General features: G+C 47.0%; 1 protein-coding gene across 1 annotated transcript; it reads left to right on the forward strand.

Annotated features, from left to right (window-relative positions):
* The first annotated feature begins 474 nt into the window (after nt 1-474).
* Nucleotides 475-15101, forward strand: IVNS1ABP (influenza virus NS1A binding protein). Its single transcript, XM_057380555.1, has 15 exons — nt 475-740; nt 6185-6416; nt 7560-7686; nt 7784-7953; nt 8040-8115; nt 8853-9026; nt 9383-9508; nt 10911-11018; nt 12059-12185; nt 12711-12935; nt 13018-13139; nt 13286-13412; nt 13492-13623; nt 13760-13933; nt 14347-15101. Exons 3-15 carry the CDS (start codon nt 7576-7578, stop codon nt 14598-14600), a joined length of 1926 nt encoding a protein of 641 aa, XP_057236538.1. The 5' UTR covers nt 475-740; nt 6185-6416; nt 7560-7575; the 3' UTR covers nt 14601-15101.
* Nucleotides 15102-16238: the final 1137 nt, after the last annotated feature.

Raw genomic sequence — 16238 nt, forward strand, 5'->3', positions numbered from 1 at the left:
TGCAGGGGAGCCATGGCTGAGAGGGAGTGTTGTGGTTGAGGGGAAACTGTGGCTGAGGGACAGTCATGGCCGAGGAGGTGACGCGGGTGAGGGAGAGTCGTGGCTGAGGAGCAGTACTGACCGAGGGAGAGCTGCAGCTGACATGGCTGAGAGGGAGTCACGGCTGAGGGAATCTTAGGAAAGAGGGGGTCTCATGGCTGAGGAGAGCAGGCAGCGCAAGTTTGAAAAACAAAGGTTACTGAACCAGTTGTGCTCGTGGCTGAGCGCTGCGAGCACCGCTCGGGGCGGCAGCCGGTACCGAYAGAAACGGGCACAGCAGGCGCCCCTCCGCGCCTTCCCGCCGGCCCTGAGGCGGAGGGGCCGCGGCTGCAGCGCCCTGGAGCGCGGAGGGCGGGGCGGCCGGACTCATTTCGCGGCCGACCGGGGCTGATCGTGGCCGCCCCAGCACCGCCTCCTTCCCTCCCCTCCCCTCTCTCCTCCCCTCTCCGCTCTCCTCCCGCCCCGCGGAGGCGGAGGGTCTGGGGCGCAGCGCCGTGCGTGTTCCCGCAGCTCCGTGGCCGCGCTTCCCCGCTCCACTCCAGCCGCCTTCCATCGGTAGCGCCGCACCCTCCGCTCTTTCCGCTCTCTTCGTTCCTCCGCTGCCCCTTCCCGGCCAGTCGGGGCTGTGCCCGTGAGTCTTCTTCTCCTGCAGTCTGGAGGCTCCCAGTATGTTCAGCGCCGTCCGCCCTCAGAGGCAGCAGGTACGGCGGGCGCGGTCCGGGCCGGGGCCGTGCGGCCGCGCTTTGTTCGACGCTGGGGATCGGTGGAGGCGGCGGCCCAGGSGGGCGCTCCGCGCTTGGGCCACCGGCGCCCCTGCGTCTCCTCGGCACTTTGTTGCTTGCTCGGGGCCCGTTTTCTTGGGCCGCGGAGTTGCCCGCATGGCCTGAAGGGCGTGAGGCCGCTCCTCCGTGCCGGGAGAACGGGCGGGCCCCGCGGCCGGTGGTGCGGTGGATCCTCCGGCCGGGGATACCCGTGCTCCCCACGCCTTCGGGGGCGCTGCCAAGGTCAGGCGCTGCCTCTCCAAATGCCACGCTGCAGCCGCGGAGCGGCACCTTCTTAAACCTTTACCGTGAGTGGCGGGGGGAAAAGGGAGAACGGCGGGAATACCGCACTTGGGGAGGAAATAGCCACTCCGGGGTGAGCAACGCATGCTGACAGCCGGTTGCCAATGTCATGACCCTCCCTGTCATCTGTACCASTATTAGGAAGTGGGAGTTAATACAGCAAAAATAGTGGCTGTCAGCCCACATTAGTGCTTCTGGGGAAARCTGAATGAGGGTCAATGTCCAGAGCGGTTTGGTTTTGGTTCTGKTTTTTTTTTTAGTTATTTTTTGGGAGTGGCTGGGGAGGTGTACAGTATTTTCTGCCTGCGCACACCGATTTCTAGAGCTTTTTAGAATTTTTCGGAGATGCTTCAAGGTAGAAAATGTCTTTGCATTTGCACTTGTGTTCCTTCACCCAGCATTCCCACAGACAGTGAAACCTGAATTGATTATAATTTCATGCAGGGTAGAAAAAGTTTGGCAATGAGAGGCGAAGCATCCGAGTTATTTCCTAAGGAGAGGAGTGGTGATAGACTAATGGAAATATAGTCTCATGTCACTCCTTATTTGTGTGGTTTGTGAAGGGAGGACTTTTTTTGTTGTTTCCAGTGATGGGTGTGTAGACACCACATTTATTCTCTTCTGTCAGCGAGCTAGAAAATAAGAAAGCAAGCAGGATGTGGTGCTTTGATGTGAGATTGGTTTAATTTTAGAACGCGGATTTTGTAGCCACAAGCCTTACCCTTGGAKCACAGGATGCAACAGTCAGGGAATACTTTCCAGTTAGGAAGCTCTGTGTTAGCTGCTTTGGTAATTAGGTTTAATTTTGTTTTCCTCAGCTTGAGTTCTTAAGGAGCAGGAGGTAGTAAGAAAAGCAAAAACTGCCCAGAATGGGGGTGGAAGACAAGGAGGACACGCAAACAAAAATTACTAATTAGGTTGTGTGGCAGATGTTTGGAGAACTGTGGGAAGTGTGTGTTGATAGAAATAATAAACCCAAGGGCTGGGGAAAGGGGAGGAAAGAACTCAGGTTTTAGTAGAGTGGATGTGAGGCAGAAAGTTGAAAAAGATGTAGATAGAGACTGTGACAACAACAGCAAAAGTACAGCGTGGTAAAGGAGAGCAGAGGCAGGAGCAGTGTGGAGTTGGAACTGATGACCAGTGCTGGGACTCAGAAGCGTGGGAGGCCAGTGCTAAATGGGCAGCTGGGTGTTAGAGCTGAGGGTTGTCGCTGGAACAGCAGCAACATTCAAACATGAAGCCTGCTGCTTATAAATTTTTAAAGTCTGCATGCATAAATGTGTTTGGAAGAGCTCCCCAGGCTTGCTCTCCATAGAGGACGGTCCAAGTACTGCATCCTCTGGGGCTGCATGTAGGAGATTTTGGAAAATGTCCACAGTACTCTGTCCTTCCCTTTGAGTTCCTAACCAGTGATAAGCAAATACTTCCTCTTCCCTCCCTCTCTCCTCACTTGTTGGGATGGGAGCACAACTGAGGTTGAGGTGCAGTGAAAYAGACCAATTTTGTCTGCAAGTCATAGTTACCAGTGAGACTAAATCTTTAGTGGAAAGCAACTGAAAAGTGAATAAGCAAAACAGAATTGTTGTGAATTCTGAGTCTTTCTTTAGATCAGTGGTCTAAAGAGATTGAGCCGATCTAGTGGTGTAAAGTACATCAATAAATTTCTCAGTCTGTGGTGTTTTGTCCAAATGCAGACTTAGACATGAAAAGAGGATGTATTTTTACCATAAATAAGTGCTAATGCATGAAAGAAATAWTTTGAGGACGTTAGGTTTTATCTTCTGACTGCGAGCAGTCATAGTGTGTGACCTACATTTCTTCTGAGCTGGGCTGTCTATCACAAGCCAGAAAGCACTGGCTGGTTGTTAAATTCCATTTTTGTTTCATGAGTGTCAATCAAGTGTCTGTCATTATATCAGCAAGTATTGACTTCAAAAGATTTACAAGTAGCTCCTCCAAAGTCGTGCTTTACTTGTGAATTGAAGAACTAATACCCTAGTTTAACTAAAAMGTTTATGCAAAATTGGCACAGAGCAAATGGGCTGTATTAATCGGCTSTATTAAAGGTGAGAGATRCAATAGATTCTCCCTGTGTTGTTARGTCATGGGCAAGGTGACTTTTGCCTCTGGKGCTTGTTGTCTTGGTGGTCACCTGAGAGCACATCTCCTGCAAGAGACTCTGCAGGGGAGAGGCCTAGGGCAGCACTGAGGATTATTGTGTCTCAGTGGCATTGTTATTTAGGTGAGTCTTAAAYGTGCCTTTACATGGACGTGCAGTGAAATAAAGGAGTTTAAAAGGAGGAATCTTTTTTCTGGAAGTSAGGATGTGCAGCCAGCTCTGAGTGCATTATGAGCTGTGACTCTCGTGGTCCAGTGGTACACGTACATAACAGARGAGAATTTCAGTCTGTGCACAACGTGAGGTGTTCAGGAAACACAACATTGCAACAAGGTTGTATTTAAATGGAGTAACTGGGCAGACATTTGAGTCTTGGCATTTCCGTGCCTGGAACAGCCGGAACGCACCACGTGAATGTTCCATGGCTTCAGGCCTGTCCGAGCCCAGCGTGATCAGCTCTTGATCCAAGGGGTTCTCCAGCCCCAACACCAGTACCAGTCCTTACTGTTGAAACCTCAACAAAAATCCAGAGTTTACAGATTATTCTTATTTCTTTGCATCATTTTAAAAGTAAGCGCAGGGAATAGCTGCTCTTGAGTAGGAGTTTTTGCAAATCAAATGTATTGTTCCCTTTCTGGGATGATAATTGTGCAGCTTTAATGTGTTTAAAGAAGTACATTTGGATGGAGCTTGAACAGTCATGGTGTCAGAGGCGCCAGGCTTTACCTGGCTGACGGTGATGTGGGAACATTTCACATGTCTTAAAAAAATTCAAAATCCTGGATAATTATTAAAAAAGCCACAAAGTTCTTGATGTCCTCTGCTAAAAGGGAATATAAACAAGGGGGAGAAGATAATGACAAAGTGATTAAGATTGTTAAAAGTAATTTAAAGGAGTTTGTTTGCAGTACCTGTTTATAACCTTTAATGCAGAAAAGGCAGCGTTCTTGACTTTGCAGTGAATTTTGGCTGATASTTTGGCTTGTGTTCTAGCAGTAGTACTCCAAACCAAAATATGAAAAGTAGCGAATCTTCTTATGCTACTTAATGCTGTTTTGAGTAATAATATCAGCCATGACTCGCACAACAGCATTGAAACTGTGTGGCAGTAATTAAGATATTCAAATTCCTAGATATTCAGATTGGACAATACCATTAGGGCATAAATGCGTCTGTGTGGGGTCAGCGTCATGCACAAAGGAGGTCTTTAAAAGACAAATCTTCCATTTCAGTCCAGAACTATTTTGGATGACCTTCTTAGGTCTTCAAGGTCCCAGGCAAATACCTTGGGCAGACTTAAAGCATTTGAAATAAAACTGATGTCTTACAGCAGAATGTGGCAAAACATGCCCGGAGATGTAAACTGAGTGAGGCTAATTGTGGGATTTAGTTGGAATTGTTTKACTAGCTGTCCTGGAGCTTGAAATGTTTTGATTGTGGTGAATCTTTGGGGAAGATGCGGACATCAGGCTGTGGGATTCTGTTTTTGAGAAGTTTGCTTGCTTTAAAAATTGTTGGGATTATGGCAGTTGTTCCAGTGGGAGAAATGTTGCCTGCCAAATGCCTCATTAAACAATATTTGTTGAATAGAGCTTGGTGTCAGCTTCGTAACTTGGCAGTAGGATTACAAAACGAATATACCTTTATTTTGTGAGATGTCTTTTCCCAGCAAAACTCACTGGCATTGCAGTGTGTTGCAGGAAGTTGTGTCSTGGGGTGCTGCTCCTGCAGTACCCCATCATTCCGGGGTGTTTGGCTGTGCCTGCTCCAGCAGCCAAGCTCAGCCAGTGTTCACTCTCCCCACGCAGCTCTSTGCGGGCTGAATATTCTGTGCGCTGGGATGGATGGGAGCAGTGTCCCTGGAGCTGCTACATGGCAGGACAATGCCCCCTGCTGCTGCCGGGGATCAGCTCCTCCCGCTGCCGCTGCCAGGCTGCCCGGGTCCAGGCAGGTACTGCTCCTGCCAGAGACACCCCGGTGCTGAGCACTGCCGCCCACCAGGGTCACAAGGTGCTCTTCCCTGTAAGGGAGGGCACTTTTTGACAAGGAGAAATGAGCTGCACCTATTTTTAGGAAACCCAGTTCCCAATGTGGCATTTATTCTGTAGGTACAAATATAGTGTTGGAACTGAAGTGATTGATGTATCCCTGAGGTGGCATCAGGGTCGAGGAAAGTTCCAGAGGGMGTGTTTGTTGCCTGTTCCCTCTGCACTGCTGCTGCTCCTCCTCCTSTGCTCTCCTCCCCGGAAAATCGGGCATAAAGAGCCCACCAGCATGTGGATTCTCATCAAAGCCACTCCAATCTGCACTGCCAGTGCAGAGCTTGACCAGAACCCACCAGCGTCTGTTCACAGTGTGGCAGAGAAGACTTTTTACCAAGGARAGCTGTCATCCCCATAGTGGTTCCTGACTTTATAAATCTTTCTGGAAGTAACGGAGACTGGAGACATGCCCAGTCATTTCAGACATGTCCTTAATCCATCTTCAGACAATTTTAGGCATTCGGTAGAAGAAGGCTATAAGTAGATGAGCACAAGAAAAGCCAAAGGTAGGAGGCKTGTGGATTGGGTTCTTTCAGCAAATGTAGTTATTTTTGTTGTGTTACATGTGAGTTACCTACTTGTGCAGGCASTAAAAGGGTAATAGGACATGCTGAAGGGCAGAGGTGGTAAGGGATTGGCTAAAAATGGGATTCAGCTCTTCTGGCTCTTTCTCTAAGCACTAATTTAGCCCTTTTCTTGTCTCTGGGGGTATAATGATGATGTGGTTTGATCTCTTATTAAGCATGACAACATATTGGTGTCAATATGGAATTCTTCAGACTGTTTGCTTTTTGTGAAAAACCATTTGTTTGTGAAGAAAAACTTGTTTATTTGGGTCAGGAATATGAATCAAGTTTTACATTAAATACGTGGCAGCACGTATCTGTTGTCCTTACTTGATGTCTTCTCCTTTATTGCAGGTTATGATGCATGATTATCACAGAAGAAATTCATGTCTATAGCTCATAAGGACTTTATTACATCATCTTCAAGCCTGATAGTTTTGGAATCCATATTGCAGCTGCAAACACACGTCTGCTTTTGCATTTCAACAAACATCTKCCCTGTCAGGAGACGCCAAAACTCAAGTGCTCTGATCTACAACAGTGATACCATTGGACTATTTTAAATTTACATTCATATATTTGCTAGGTAAGTTGTGCCATTAAGCTTGTATACAGTACTTAATACTCCTGCTGAAATTATGGAAGTTTAAAATCTTTTTTAAAAATTGGATGTGCCAGTTTAGGGTTGAATACTTGCAGTAGTAAGTAAATTTAAAATAGATGTATTAACACTAGAATTTTTAGTGGGAGCCTTGCTATTTTTGTTACTGATTTTTGCAATTACTTTTCCTGGTTTGGGATTTTCTTACTTAGTGTGATATTCAGAATTTTCTTAAACTTGTGATGGAAATACAAATTGTTTCTATTAACATTAATAGAATTGCATATGTACTTTCCTCTTMAGATTTTTAAGGTAACTACTTCTGTGTAAGTTAGCAGCTCCTCAAGCTTAAAAAAAAATTTTTTAATTACTATTTCAAATTCATTAGGCTACTTCAGGGTAATAGTTTAGTATTCTTAATTAGCATCCTATTTGGAAAGTGGTTAACTAAAAAAGAATCAATTAAAAATCTATAAAATAGCTTCCAGATAAAAAAAGTTAAGTTTTCTGAAATTATTTTTCCAGTCTTGGACTGATTTCCCYAAGGTGGTATGTTTGTGTATGGCTGAGKTCTTCAGAGGAAGTTGTTCTAGCTTTGAGATKACTTAAAATACATGAYTGTTGTTCAGAAKTTATTCAATTCTGTCTGTTTTCTTGGTCATAATGTTCTTTTCATRACTTTCAGCTGCTCTAAAATACTGAGTCATTACTCATAGAAAATGTTTCTCTATTCTACTTCACTAGCTACTTTAAGTTCTCCATTCTCATTTGTCACTGTACCTGGTTTTGTGTCTGCAAAAAACGCAGCTGGACCAAGGTGATAGGGAGCAGAAAGTGGTGATGAATAATGATAGCTGGGGRGGGATCTACCAAATAAGATCTTTAGAGAGGGTTATCTGTGCCATCCGGTGGCTCCCAGCATGCTCCCCCAGAGCTGGCACAGGCTCAGCCTGTGGTTTTGAAGCTGGTGCCTGCAGAAGTGATGTGGGTGCATTAAAAGTTGTGGCCTCAATCCCTGAAAATCATTAATCCATTAATTCCCCCTGCCTGTTTGCAAACAGTGTGTTGATARTACTCTTGTAGTGAAGCAGAATGCCAGATGTGTAACTTTATCCATTGTGTGTGCAGTCAGGCCAACATCACAATGATTCCCAACGGATATTTGATGTTTGAGGATGAGAACTTCATTGAGTCGTCTGTTGCCAAACTCAACGCCTTACGGAAGAGTGGGCAGTTCTGCGATGTCCGCCTCCAGGTACCTGTGCCCTGCCCAGCCTAGATTGTGAAAATACAAAGGGATTTGCAAGAAATCCTCACCAGCATGCTTGCTTCTTGTTTGTGTTTCCATCAAGGTGTGTGGACACGAGATGTTGGCGCACCGGGCCGTGCTGGCATGCTGCAGTCCCTACCTGTTCGAAATCTTCAACACTGACAGTGACTGCCATGGCGTTTCCCATGTGAAATTCAATGATCTCAACCCAGAAGCTGTTGAAGTTCTGTTGAATTATGCCTATACTGCTCAGTAAGTGGTTCTCACAGTTATTAGAGAGAGGGTAAACTTCGATTTGAAAAATCAGAATAATAAAGATAAATTTYTKTCTTTAAAAGGTTAAAAGCTGATAAAGAGCTGGTGAAAGATGTATACTCTGCAGCAAAGAAGTTGAAGATGGAGAGGGTTAAGCAGGTACAGTTCTAAGCTCTTCTGAACGTCCATTCTGCCCTCTCAGGCTGACAGCATTGTGCCTTTTGGTGTTAGCTAAAATCTGATGATTCTGTGGATGAAGTGCTCAGCACAAAGCTGCTTAGATGTTCCTTAGCACTGTATTTATTGGATTCCAACTGCATGTGTTATTTCCATTTGAGTGCTCTTTGTGCCAGAGGGCTCTCTGAAGTCATTCTGTCTGTGTGCACCTGTGTAAAAAAAGCTTTGAACCATGGCTGATTGCTTACCATCAGGTGTGTGGCAGTGGTTCTGTGCTTGGGTGTGCTGGGGACATGAATAGACCTGTAAATTTGTCAGAAAAAAATCCACGCACTCCTAAGCATAAATTTGGTAGTCCTTCCCTTTGTAAATACTCTTAGCTGCAGGTGGGGATGTCCTTTATGAGGGAATTGGGATTATTAGCTCACCTGGCTGGGAAGTAACTTTGAACAGGTGTTCAGTAGAAAAGCGTGGGGTCAGTGTAGAATCATTAACTTCCAAATGTGTCTGACTTTCTCATTTAAGATGTKCATGTTCCTAATGTTCTCATTTAAGATGGGAAGGCAACATTCCCTTTACAGCACTGGCATGGGGATGGTGGCAGACAGTTACTGCTCTGCAGTTAGCAAACAGCTGCTGCTCTATGTTAGGATGGATAATTTGAATGTATAAAAGCTGTCTGCTGGTGCACGCCTGAGCTTCAGCTGTTCTCTTGCTAGGTTTGTGGTGACTATTTGCTCTCCAAGATGGACGTGCAGAGCTGCATCTCGTACCGGAACTTTGCCAGCTGCATGGGAGACTCTCGCTTGTTGAGCAAGATCGATAGCTACATTCAGGAACACCTTGTAGAGATTGCAGAGCAGGAGGAATTCCTCAAGCTGCCACGGTTAAAGGTTAGATTAAGTTTGTAGAATTTCTTCTGGTACAGGCTTTCCAAAAAGCAGCCTGAGGAGCAGCTAGGATTTCCTTCCCTTTTGGGGRAAGGCAAGCTTGGTGTACCGACTTCTGCCAACAGTGTGGCAGTTCTGGATCTGTGTAATACTCATACTGCTAGGAGCCTTAACTGTGGAGAGCACCTACTGCTACCCAATCCAATGTGCTTCCTAGTTCCGTAGGCTGAAAGCTCCTTGTGGGTGTTTTGTGCCTCTCTGGTAAAGTGGGAGTGGTGCTCACCATGTAAAATGCAGGGTGCTGCAAATACCAGGGTAATTCCCAGAGAGTAAATCATCCTTTTCTCTTCTCCCTCAAGCTTGAAATAATGCTGGAAGACAATGTTGGCCTACCCAGCAACGGCAAATTGTACACAAAGGTAATCAACTGGGTACAGCGCAGCATCTGGGAGAACGGAGGCAGCCTGGAAGATCTAATGGAGGAGGTTAGTTTTTAAGAAAATGGGATTATAGGAGTAAACATATTTTTATTTTGTATTAAAAACAAAAAAGCCAGTATGAAGGATGATCCCTTTTTACTTTTTACTTTTTTTTTTTATTTTTTCACTTTTTAACTATGACCCTAAAGAATTTAAATTTTGCTGTAGGTACCCCTAAGCTGAGAAACTGGGGGGGTGTTCAGGTGAGCTGAATGCACTGTTCAGTCTGGTCTTCGCTTTCCTTTTTGCTCCCTGTTGCTGTATAGTAGCCTCAGAGTGGCCTGTGTCTGCTTTAGTTTGGGGAGGTGGTACTGAGACTTGCCATAGATTGGTGATGTTTTCCTTTGCAGGTTTTGCTTGTAAATGCACCGTAGGTAAAAGCTTCTAATGGTTGTTCCTCCCCGTTGGTTTATCTCCCCATAGGTTTATTAACAAAACTAGGATACCAAGGCTGAAGAACCAAGAAGAGCCTCAAGGGTATTGACACGTACAGAAGCAGCAGTCCTGCCCCAGTGCTCCTAAGAAAATCCGCTGTGGGCAGAGAGCGATCATGATGATTTAATGGTGTTTACTTACTCCTTTACAGGATACATTATTATGAAACTTGTGTGTTGTTAAATGGCTTTACTCATGAATACTAATGGTAGATGTAGCCTGGGCAGTGTTTAATGACAAAATTAGTGGGGAGACAAAATTTTTAATTCAGCTTCAGCAAATGGACTTTACCAAATCTCATGAAACATTGAAATTTTCCAATAAGTCTGTTACTACGAGCACCAAAGATCCCCGGAAACACTTGTCTAGGCAAAAGTACATGTTGATGCTAGTACAAAAGTACATGTTCTCAAGTGTGTATTTCCTCTTGGAGAAGCTCATTTTAAAAGCTTTGATTGTGTTGAAATTAAGATGCATTTCATTGAAACAGCCGCATCTGATTTCAGTGGTGGACAACAGTTTCTTCCAGAACTTAAATTTGTGTTGTCTTCCCTCATTCCCATACCTTTCTTTTAGAGTCCACTGTTGGCTTCTCTTGGCCTTTTTTGATGGAGATAAATTTGTGTATTTTTCAAAGCAGAAAACTTGTGTGCCGGGTTGAGGAAAATGCTTGCATGAGACTGTGAATTTGTGTAACTCTGCAAATTAATGTGCCTTTTGCTTGTCTAATGTTTCTGTGCTGGAAAAACAGCAGAAGCCTGTGGAAAAYGAAGATTTCTCTCAAGCTGAGAAAGTAAGGAACCTTCAATCYATTTGAAGATGGCCACCATGACATCTGCTTCCTTTTAGTTTTGTCACTGTGCGAGCTYGAGATGAGCTGCTGAGCAGTGTGGTTGGTGCCTGGGGTAATGTGCCTGTAGCTGAGGAGCRTGGAGACAGCAGCCACATGGGTGTTCTGTTGTTGTTTTTGCAGGTGCAAACGCTGTACTACTCAGCTGATCACAAGCTGCTTGATGGAAATCTGCTAGATGGACAGGCTGAGGTGTATGGCAGTGATGATGACCACATTCAGTTTGTGCAGGTACAAATTGCAGACAGTCTCAGGTAACCCCAGGTAGACTGGAGCAGTTTACAGCACACCTGAAGTCCTGTGTCCTGCTGGCAGAGAAGGCAGCAGTAGCTGTAGTGGCAGGCTGCACCACGAGCAGGTGTCTGACTGGAAGCTGCTGCAGGCATGGAAAGAGGGTTCAGAAGTAAGAAAAATGCTCCTCGCAAATGCCCTGATTGTCACAGTGAGCTGAGCTAAGCAATGCAGCTCCTCTGTGTGAGGTTATCTGAGTTAGGTGATGTGTTTCAGAAGTCTTGTGACAGTTTCCATGGAGATCAGGCTCCAGGGAACAGTGCAAGCATCACAAACTTGGGACTGTGGTCATAAACTCTGCTGCTGAATAGAACAGACAGCACGTTAAGTTCCTAGGCTTCAGGAAAGGCCTGAACAGCCCAGGCAACAGTGCTGAAACTGGAAATTTGGTGGCTTTTTCTAACTGAGCAAAATAATGTAAGATCCATATAAATTTAATTGGAGATGAAAAGAAAGCAGAAATCTCCTGTTAGTGGGAAATATCCAGGGGAGTAAAATCCAAGAAAGCTAATCGGAGCACAGAGAGGAACTGAGGCGAAATTAATTTGTCTTCAGGGAATGAGGAGAATAGTTAATTCACTTACAAATAGCATTATATAATTAACTCAAGTTCCAGAAGCAGAGCTTGGGAGTGAAGTTCCTAGGTAGTAGCTCAGTTGTCTCCAGCTGCATGTAGCTCTTTCCTTACAGTTGTGAATCCTGCTAGGAATGCACACTGGGAGTTCTCAGTACAGCACCAGCAATAGAAAGCTGCAGTCACTGCAGGAAGTGAGTTCCAGGAGGAAAGTGTAGGGTGGTTTGTGGCCACTGTTGCTGGGCAGGCCAGAYGTTCTGCTGAGGATGTAGCTATGCTATAAATGCTGCTCTGCAGCGGTGGTAGGCGAGTGTGCTCTGGAGGAGCTACCTAATATCTTGGAGGCAGAGGTGGAAGGAGCGGTAGTCTCTGGTTAGGTTTCTGTAGCTGCCTTTTGATTTTGCAGAAGAGGCCACCACGTGAGAATGATCACAAGCAGATCATTAGCAGCTCCTCTGGAAGTTTTTCTCCAAATGCTACTGTTCAGAGTCCTAAACACGAGTGGAAAATCATTGCTTCAGAGAAGACGTCGAGTGAGTAAYGGGGGCAGGATTTGGCTAACAGATGTGCCTGGTCTTGGGTTCCTACCACCTCCTGCTCCCTGGGGATTCCCTTCACATCTCTGAGGAATGTAGAGGTGCTTTTTCTTACTGGTGATACAAATCAAGTAATTTCTGGGGCGATTCTGATGTACTTGGGCAGAATCGGGATCGTGTGCATCTCAGTTCCTTCTCACCCCAATCCCATGGTGTGTATCATTTACCCAGAAAGTCTTAAGGCGATAGGCAGTCCATGGTTTATTACCAGAGCTGGTAATTAATTGCTCTGTGTGTGTGAGGAGACTCTCCCAGCGCAGCTCTAGGTTGCTGTTTCATGTCCTTTGAGCACTTTTTTAGTATCTAAAGCACCATTTTCAGTAACTAACACTTCCTCTAACACTTGGAGCCAGTAAGCTGGACAGTGGAGTTTCCCTGCTGCCAAGGGGAGCAGCACAGCCAGCAGAGCCCATTTGGCAGCAGCTCGGTCCCCGCTCACCATGGCGGTGTCGTTCTCCACAGGTAACACGTACCTGTGCCTGGCTGTGCTGGACGGGGTGCTGTGCGTCATCTTCCTGCACGGCCGCAACAGCCCGCAGAGCTCGCCCTCGAGCACGCCACGCCTCCTCAAGAGCCTGAGCTTTGAGCTGCAGCCCAGCGACCTCATCGAGAGGCCCATGTGCCCCATGCAGTATGCGCGCTCRGGGCTGGGCACAGCCGAGCTGCACGGCAAGCTGATCGCTGCGGGTGAGGCACAAGGCTGGCGGGGGGCGCCGGGCCGGGGGCTGAGCTGGGGCTGACGGTGGGCTCGGCTGCCTCTCACCCACAGGTGGCTACAACAGGGAGGAGTGCCTGCGCACCGTGGAGTGCTAYGACCCCGAGAAGGACACATGGACGTTCATCGCGCCCATGAGGACGCCGAGGGCCCGGTTCCAGATGGCGGTGCTGATGGTGTGTGGGTGGGGAGCGGGCCTGTGGGCTGAGCATAGAAGGGCTCTAGGGGCTGTTCATTTGTAGTTCCATGTTTRTCCGAGTGCTCACGCTCTGAACGCAGCCTGCAGAGATGTGAAGGGTGTTGGTGTGTCTGTTCCTCTCAGGGACAGCTGTACGTGGTGGGTGGCTCCAACGGGCACTCGGATGACTTGAGCTGTGGAGAGATGTATGATCCTGAGATCGATGACTGGACCCCTGTGCCGGAGCTGCGGACCAACCGCTGCAATGCAGGTGAGGCCTCTGCAGCACCTGCACTGCAGAGTGGAAATCCAGCCCTTCCTTGGTTCACCGTCCTTTCCTGCATCAACAGGAGTGTGTGCCCTGAATGGAAAGCTCTACATCGCGGGTGGCTCTGATCCCTATGGCCAGAAGGGACTGAAGAACTGTGATGTGTTTGATCCCGTGACAAAGGCTTGGACAAGCTGTGCTCCCCTGAACATCCGTAAGTTTGTTGTGGAGCTGGGGAGGGAGGGGGAGAAAAGGGCGATTGCAGAACTGCTCCGACCCAAAACCCACACCAAACCAAAGCCTCCTGAGTCCCTGCTCTTGGTGGCTGACTGTGCTGGCTCTGGTTGCAGGGAGGCACCAGTCTGCCATGTGTGAGGTGGGCGGGTACCTGTACATCATCGGCGGGGCTGAGTCGTGGAACTGCCTCAACAGCGTGGAGCGCTACAACCCTGAGAACAACACATGGACCCTGATGGCGCCCATGAACGTGGCACGGCGCGGTGCTGGTGTGGCTGTCCGTGAGGGTAGGGCTGGAATGCTGCTGCTGCTGCTTGCCCAGGGGGCTTCCTCAACCTTCTGTTTGCTCTAATGGGAGGAGAGTACAAAGCTGGGCTYCTTTCAGGCTAAACCTCAGTTTTAGTTAAAAGCCTCTCAGTTGCGGGGCGTTCACCCCCACCTCTTTCTTTTCAAAGTGTCACTGTGCAGCTTCTAGAGCTGATGCAGTTTGAATTTGGACTTTGCACTTTGCCCTTGCTCTGACTCCAGTTCCAATCAGCTGGGAGGAGACCCAAAGCAGGTCATTCCTGTATGTGCAAACCTTGACCAGGCCGAAGTCTGTGCCAGCACCTGGGGTCCCTTTGGACTCTGTCCAGCTTCCTGGTGGGTCCACAGGGCTGGTTGGTGCTGAGCAGTGACCGTGGCTTCTCTCCTCCCCCAGGAAAGCTGTTTGTGGGCGGGGGCTTTGACGGCACGCATGCAGTAAACTGCGTGGAGATGTATGACCCCGCCAGGAACGAGTGGAAGATGATGGGCAGCATGACCACGCCCAGGAGCAACGCCGGCATCGTCACCGTGGCCAACACCATCTATGCAGTGGGGGGCTTCGATGGCAATGAGTTCCTGAACACGCTCGAGGTCTACAATCCAGAGTCAAATGAGTGGAGCCCCTACACCAAAATTTACAAGTTCTAAGTGAATTAAATTCCCTTTTCAAACTAACAGGCTTAGTGATGTAATTGTGTTTCAATAGAGGTACACCTGTGAATAGGGGTGGGGAGGGCATAGACGTTGCCAACAGCAACACYGAGCTTTTGCATATTGCATAATAATGTGTTGTATATATTTGTTTTGGAAAGAATATTGAGATGAAGGGTTTTTTGTGTATTTTAGAACTTTGTTTTAAGGTTTTGGTTTTGTTTTTGAGATTTTGACGATAACGCAAGAGAATCTAGACAGGGCATATCATTTCAGGAGCTTCCCCCAGTGTTTGTCACTTTGCACATTGGATGACTTCCTGGAGGTGTGTTCTTGGGGCTGGAAGGGTAAGGATTGTGGGGGATGATGGTTTTTTCTTTCATCAGGCCTTGGTTTCCTTCAGTAACTGGAACAATCTGTAACAAGAAGCCTTATTTAAATAGATATAATGGCTATTTTTTTTATTAAAAAAGCTGACATGTCTCTGCTAATACCTTATCTTTTACAATTGCCTTTTTATAACCGTTTTTATATACKCAGCAGAGTATTTTGTCTGTTGAAATGCAAGTGGCAGATAAATCATTAACAAAGAGACAACCTTGGAGTTCCGAGAGTCCGAGTAGGACAGTGGATTCCCCCAGCAGRTGAGCTCCTGCCTCTGCTGCAAGTGTGAGTTAGTCTACACCACCTTCCTTAGAGCTGTACAGGGTTCTGGACATGGCACAGCCGAGACCTTCTAGGGTGGGAAAGGGATTCTGGCTCCAGGTATTTTGAGAAGGCAGAGAGTACTTTCTGTACAGAAGTTTTGTTACTCTGGGTGAGCTGATCTTTGTACAACAACTCGGGGAGGGGGGGTTCTCATGGGTTTTCAACTCTTGCCAGCTGGCAGAGAAAATGTGTTGTAGTACCTGTTGTAAGTTTATTTTTCTAATATTACCAGCTGCAAGTGCGATAGAACACAAATAACTTGATTTTGTATGTGCTTATAGTCCTGTTTTAGTTCACTTTCTCTATTCCTATGATCAAACGTTGGGGTGGGATGACTTGGTGTCTAATGTGTAGTGCTGCACATCTAACTCTGGGTGCCAAAACTAGCACTGACTGCTTGCTGCTGCTGCAAACACATTAAAGGTACCTTTGGGAAACCCTCGCACAGCGGGCGTGCCCTCACCTGGCTCTGTGTCCKTTTCTTCAGGGAGGCGCTGGCCAAACAGTGTCCGTGATATTGAAGTGACATTTCGGAGGGGTGGAGGCACAGCATGGGCTGGGGTGAAGTGTCCCGTGTCCCCTTGTCCTCCGTGCAGTGGAGGGACCTGCACAGCACTTCATCCCCAGGGACTGGGCAGAGCCACTCAGAATTAACCACGGTTTAATGTAACAATAAATTACACTTTTACAATCAAGAGTTTACAAATACATCCAAAAGTTAATATCAAAATAGACGCTTTAGAACTTTGCTAGCTTTGTACAGGTCATCTCTGTACAAATACACAAAAGAGGTAGTGTCAAAGGCCTTAGAAAATGGCTTTTGGAAAGTTTCATGGACTTAAAGCAACCAACAGTGCAGGCAGAGAGAGATGTCACCTGCAGAGAGGRGAGGGCCAGGCCCACCTTGCAGGAGGATGTAGCTAGAGA

The sequence above is a fragment of the Malurus melanocephalus genome, unplaced genomic scaffold, assembly GCF_030028575.1.
Source record: "Malurus melanocephalus ecotype Western Australia unplaced genomic scaffold, MMel_1.1 scaffold_459, whole genome shotgun sequence".
Classification (NCBI taxonomy): Eukaryota; Metazoa; Chordata; class Aves; order Passeriformes; family Maluridae; genus Malurus; species Malurus melanocephalus.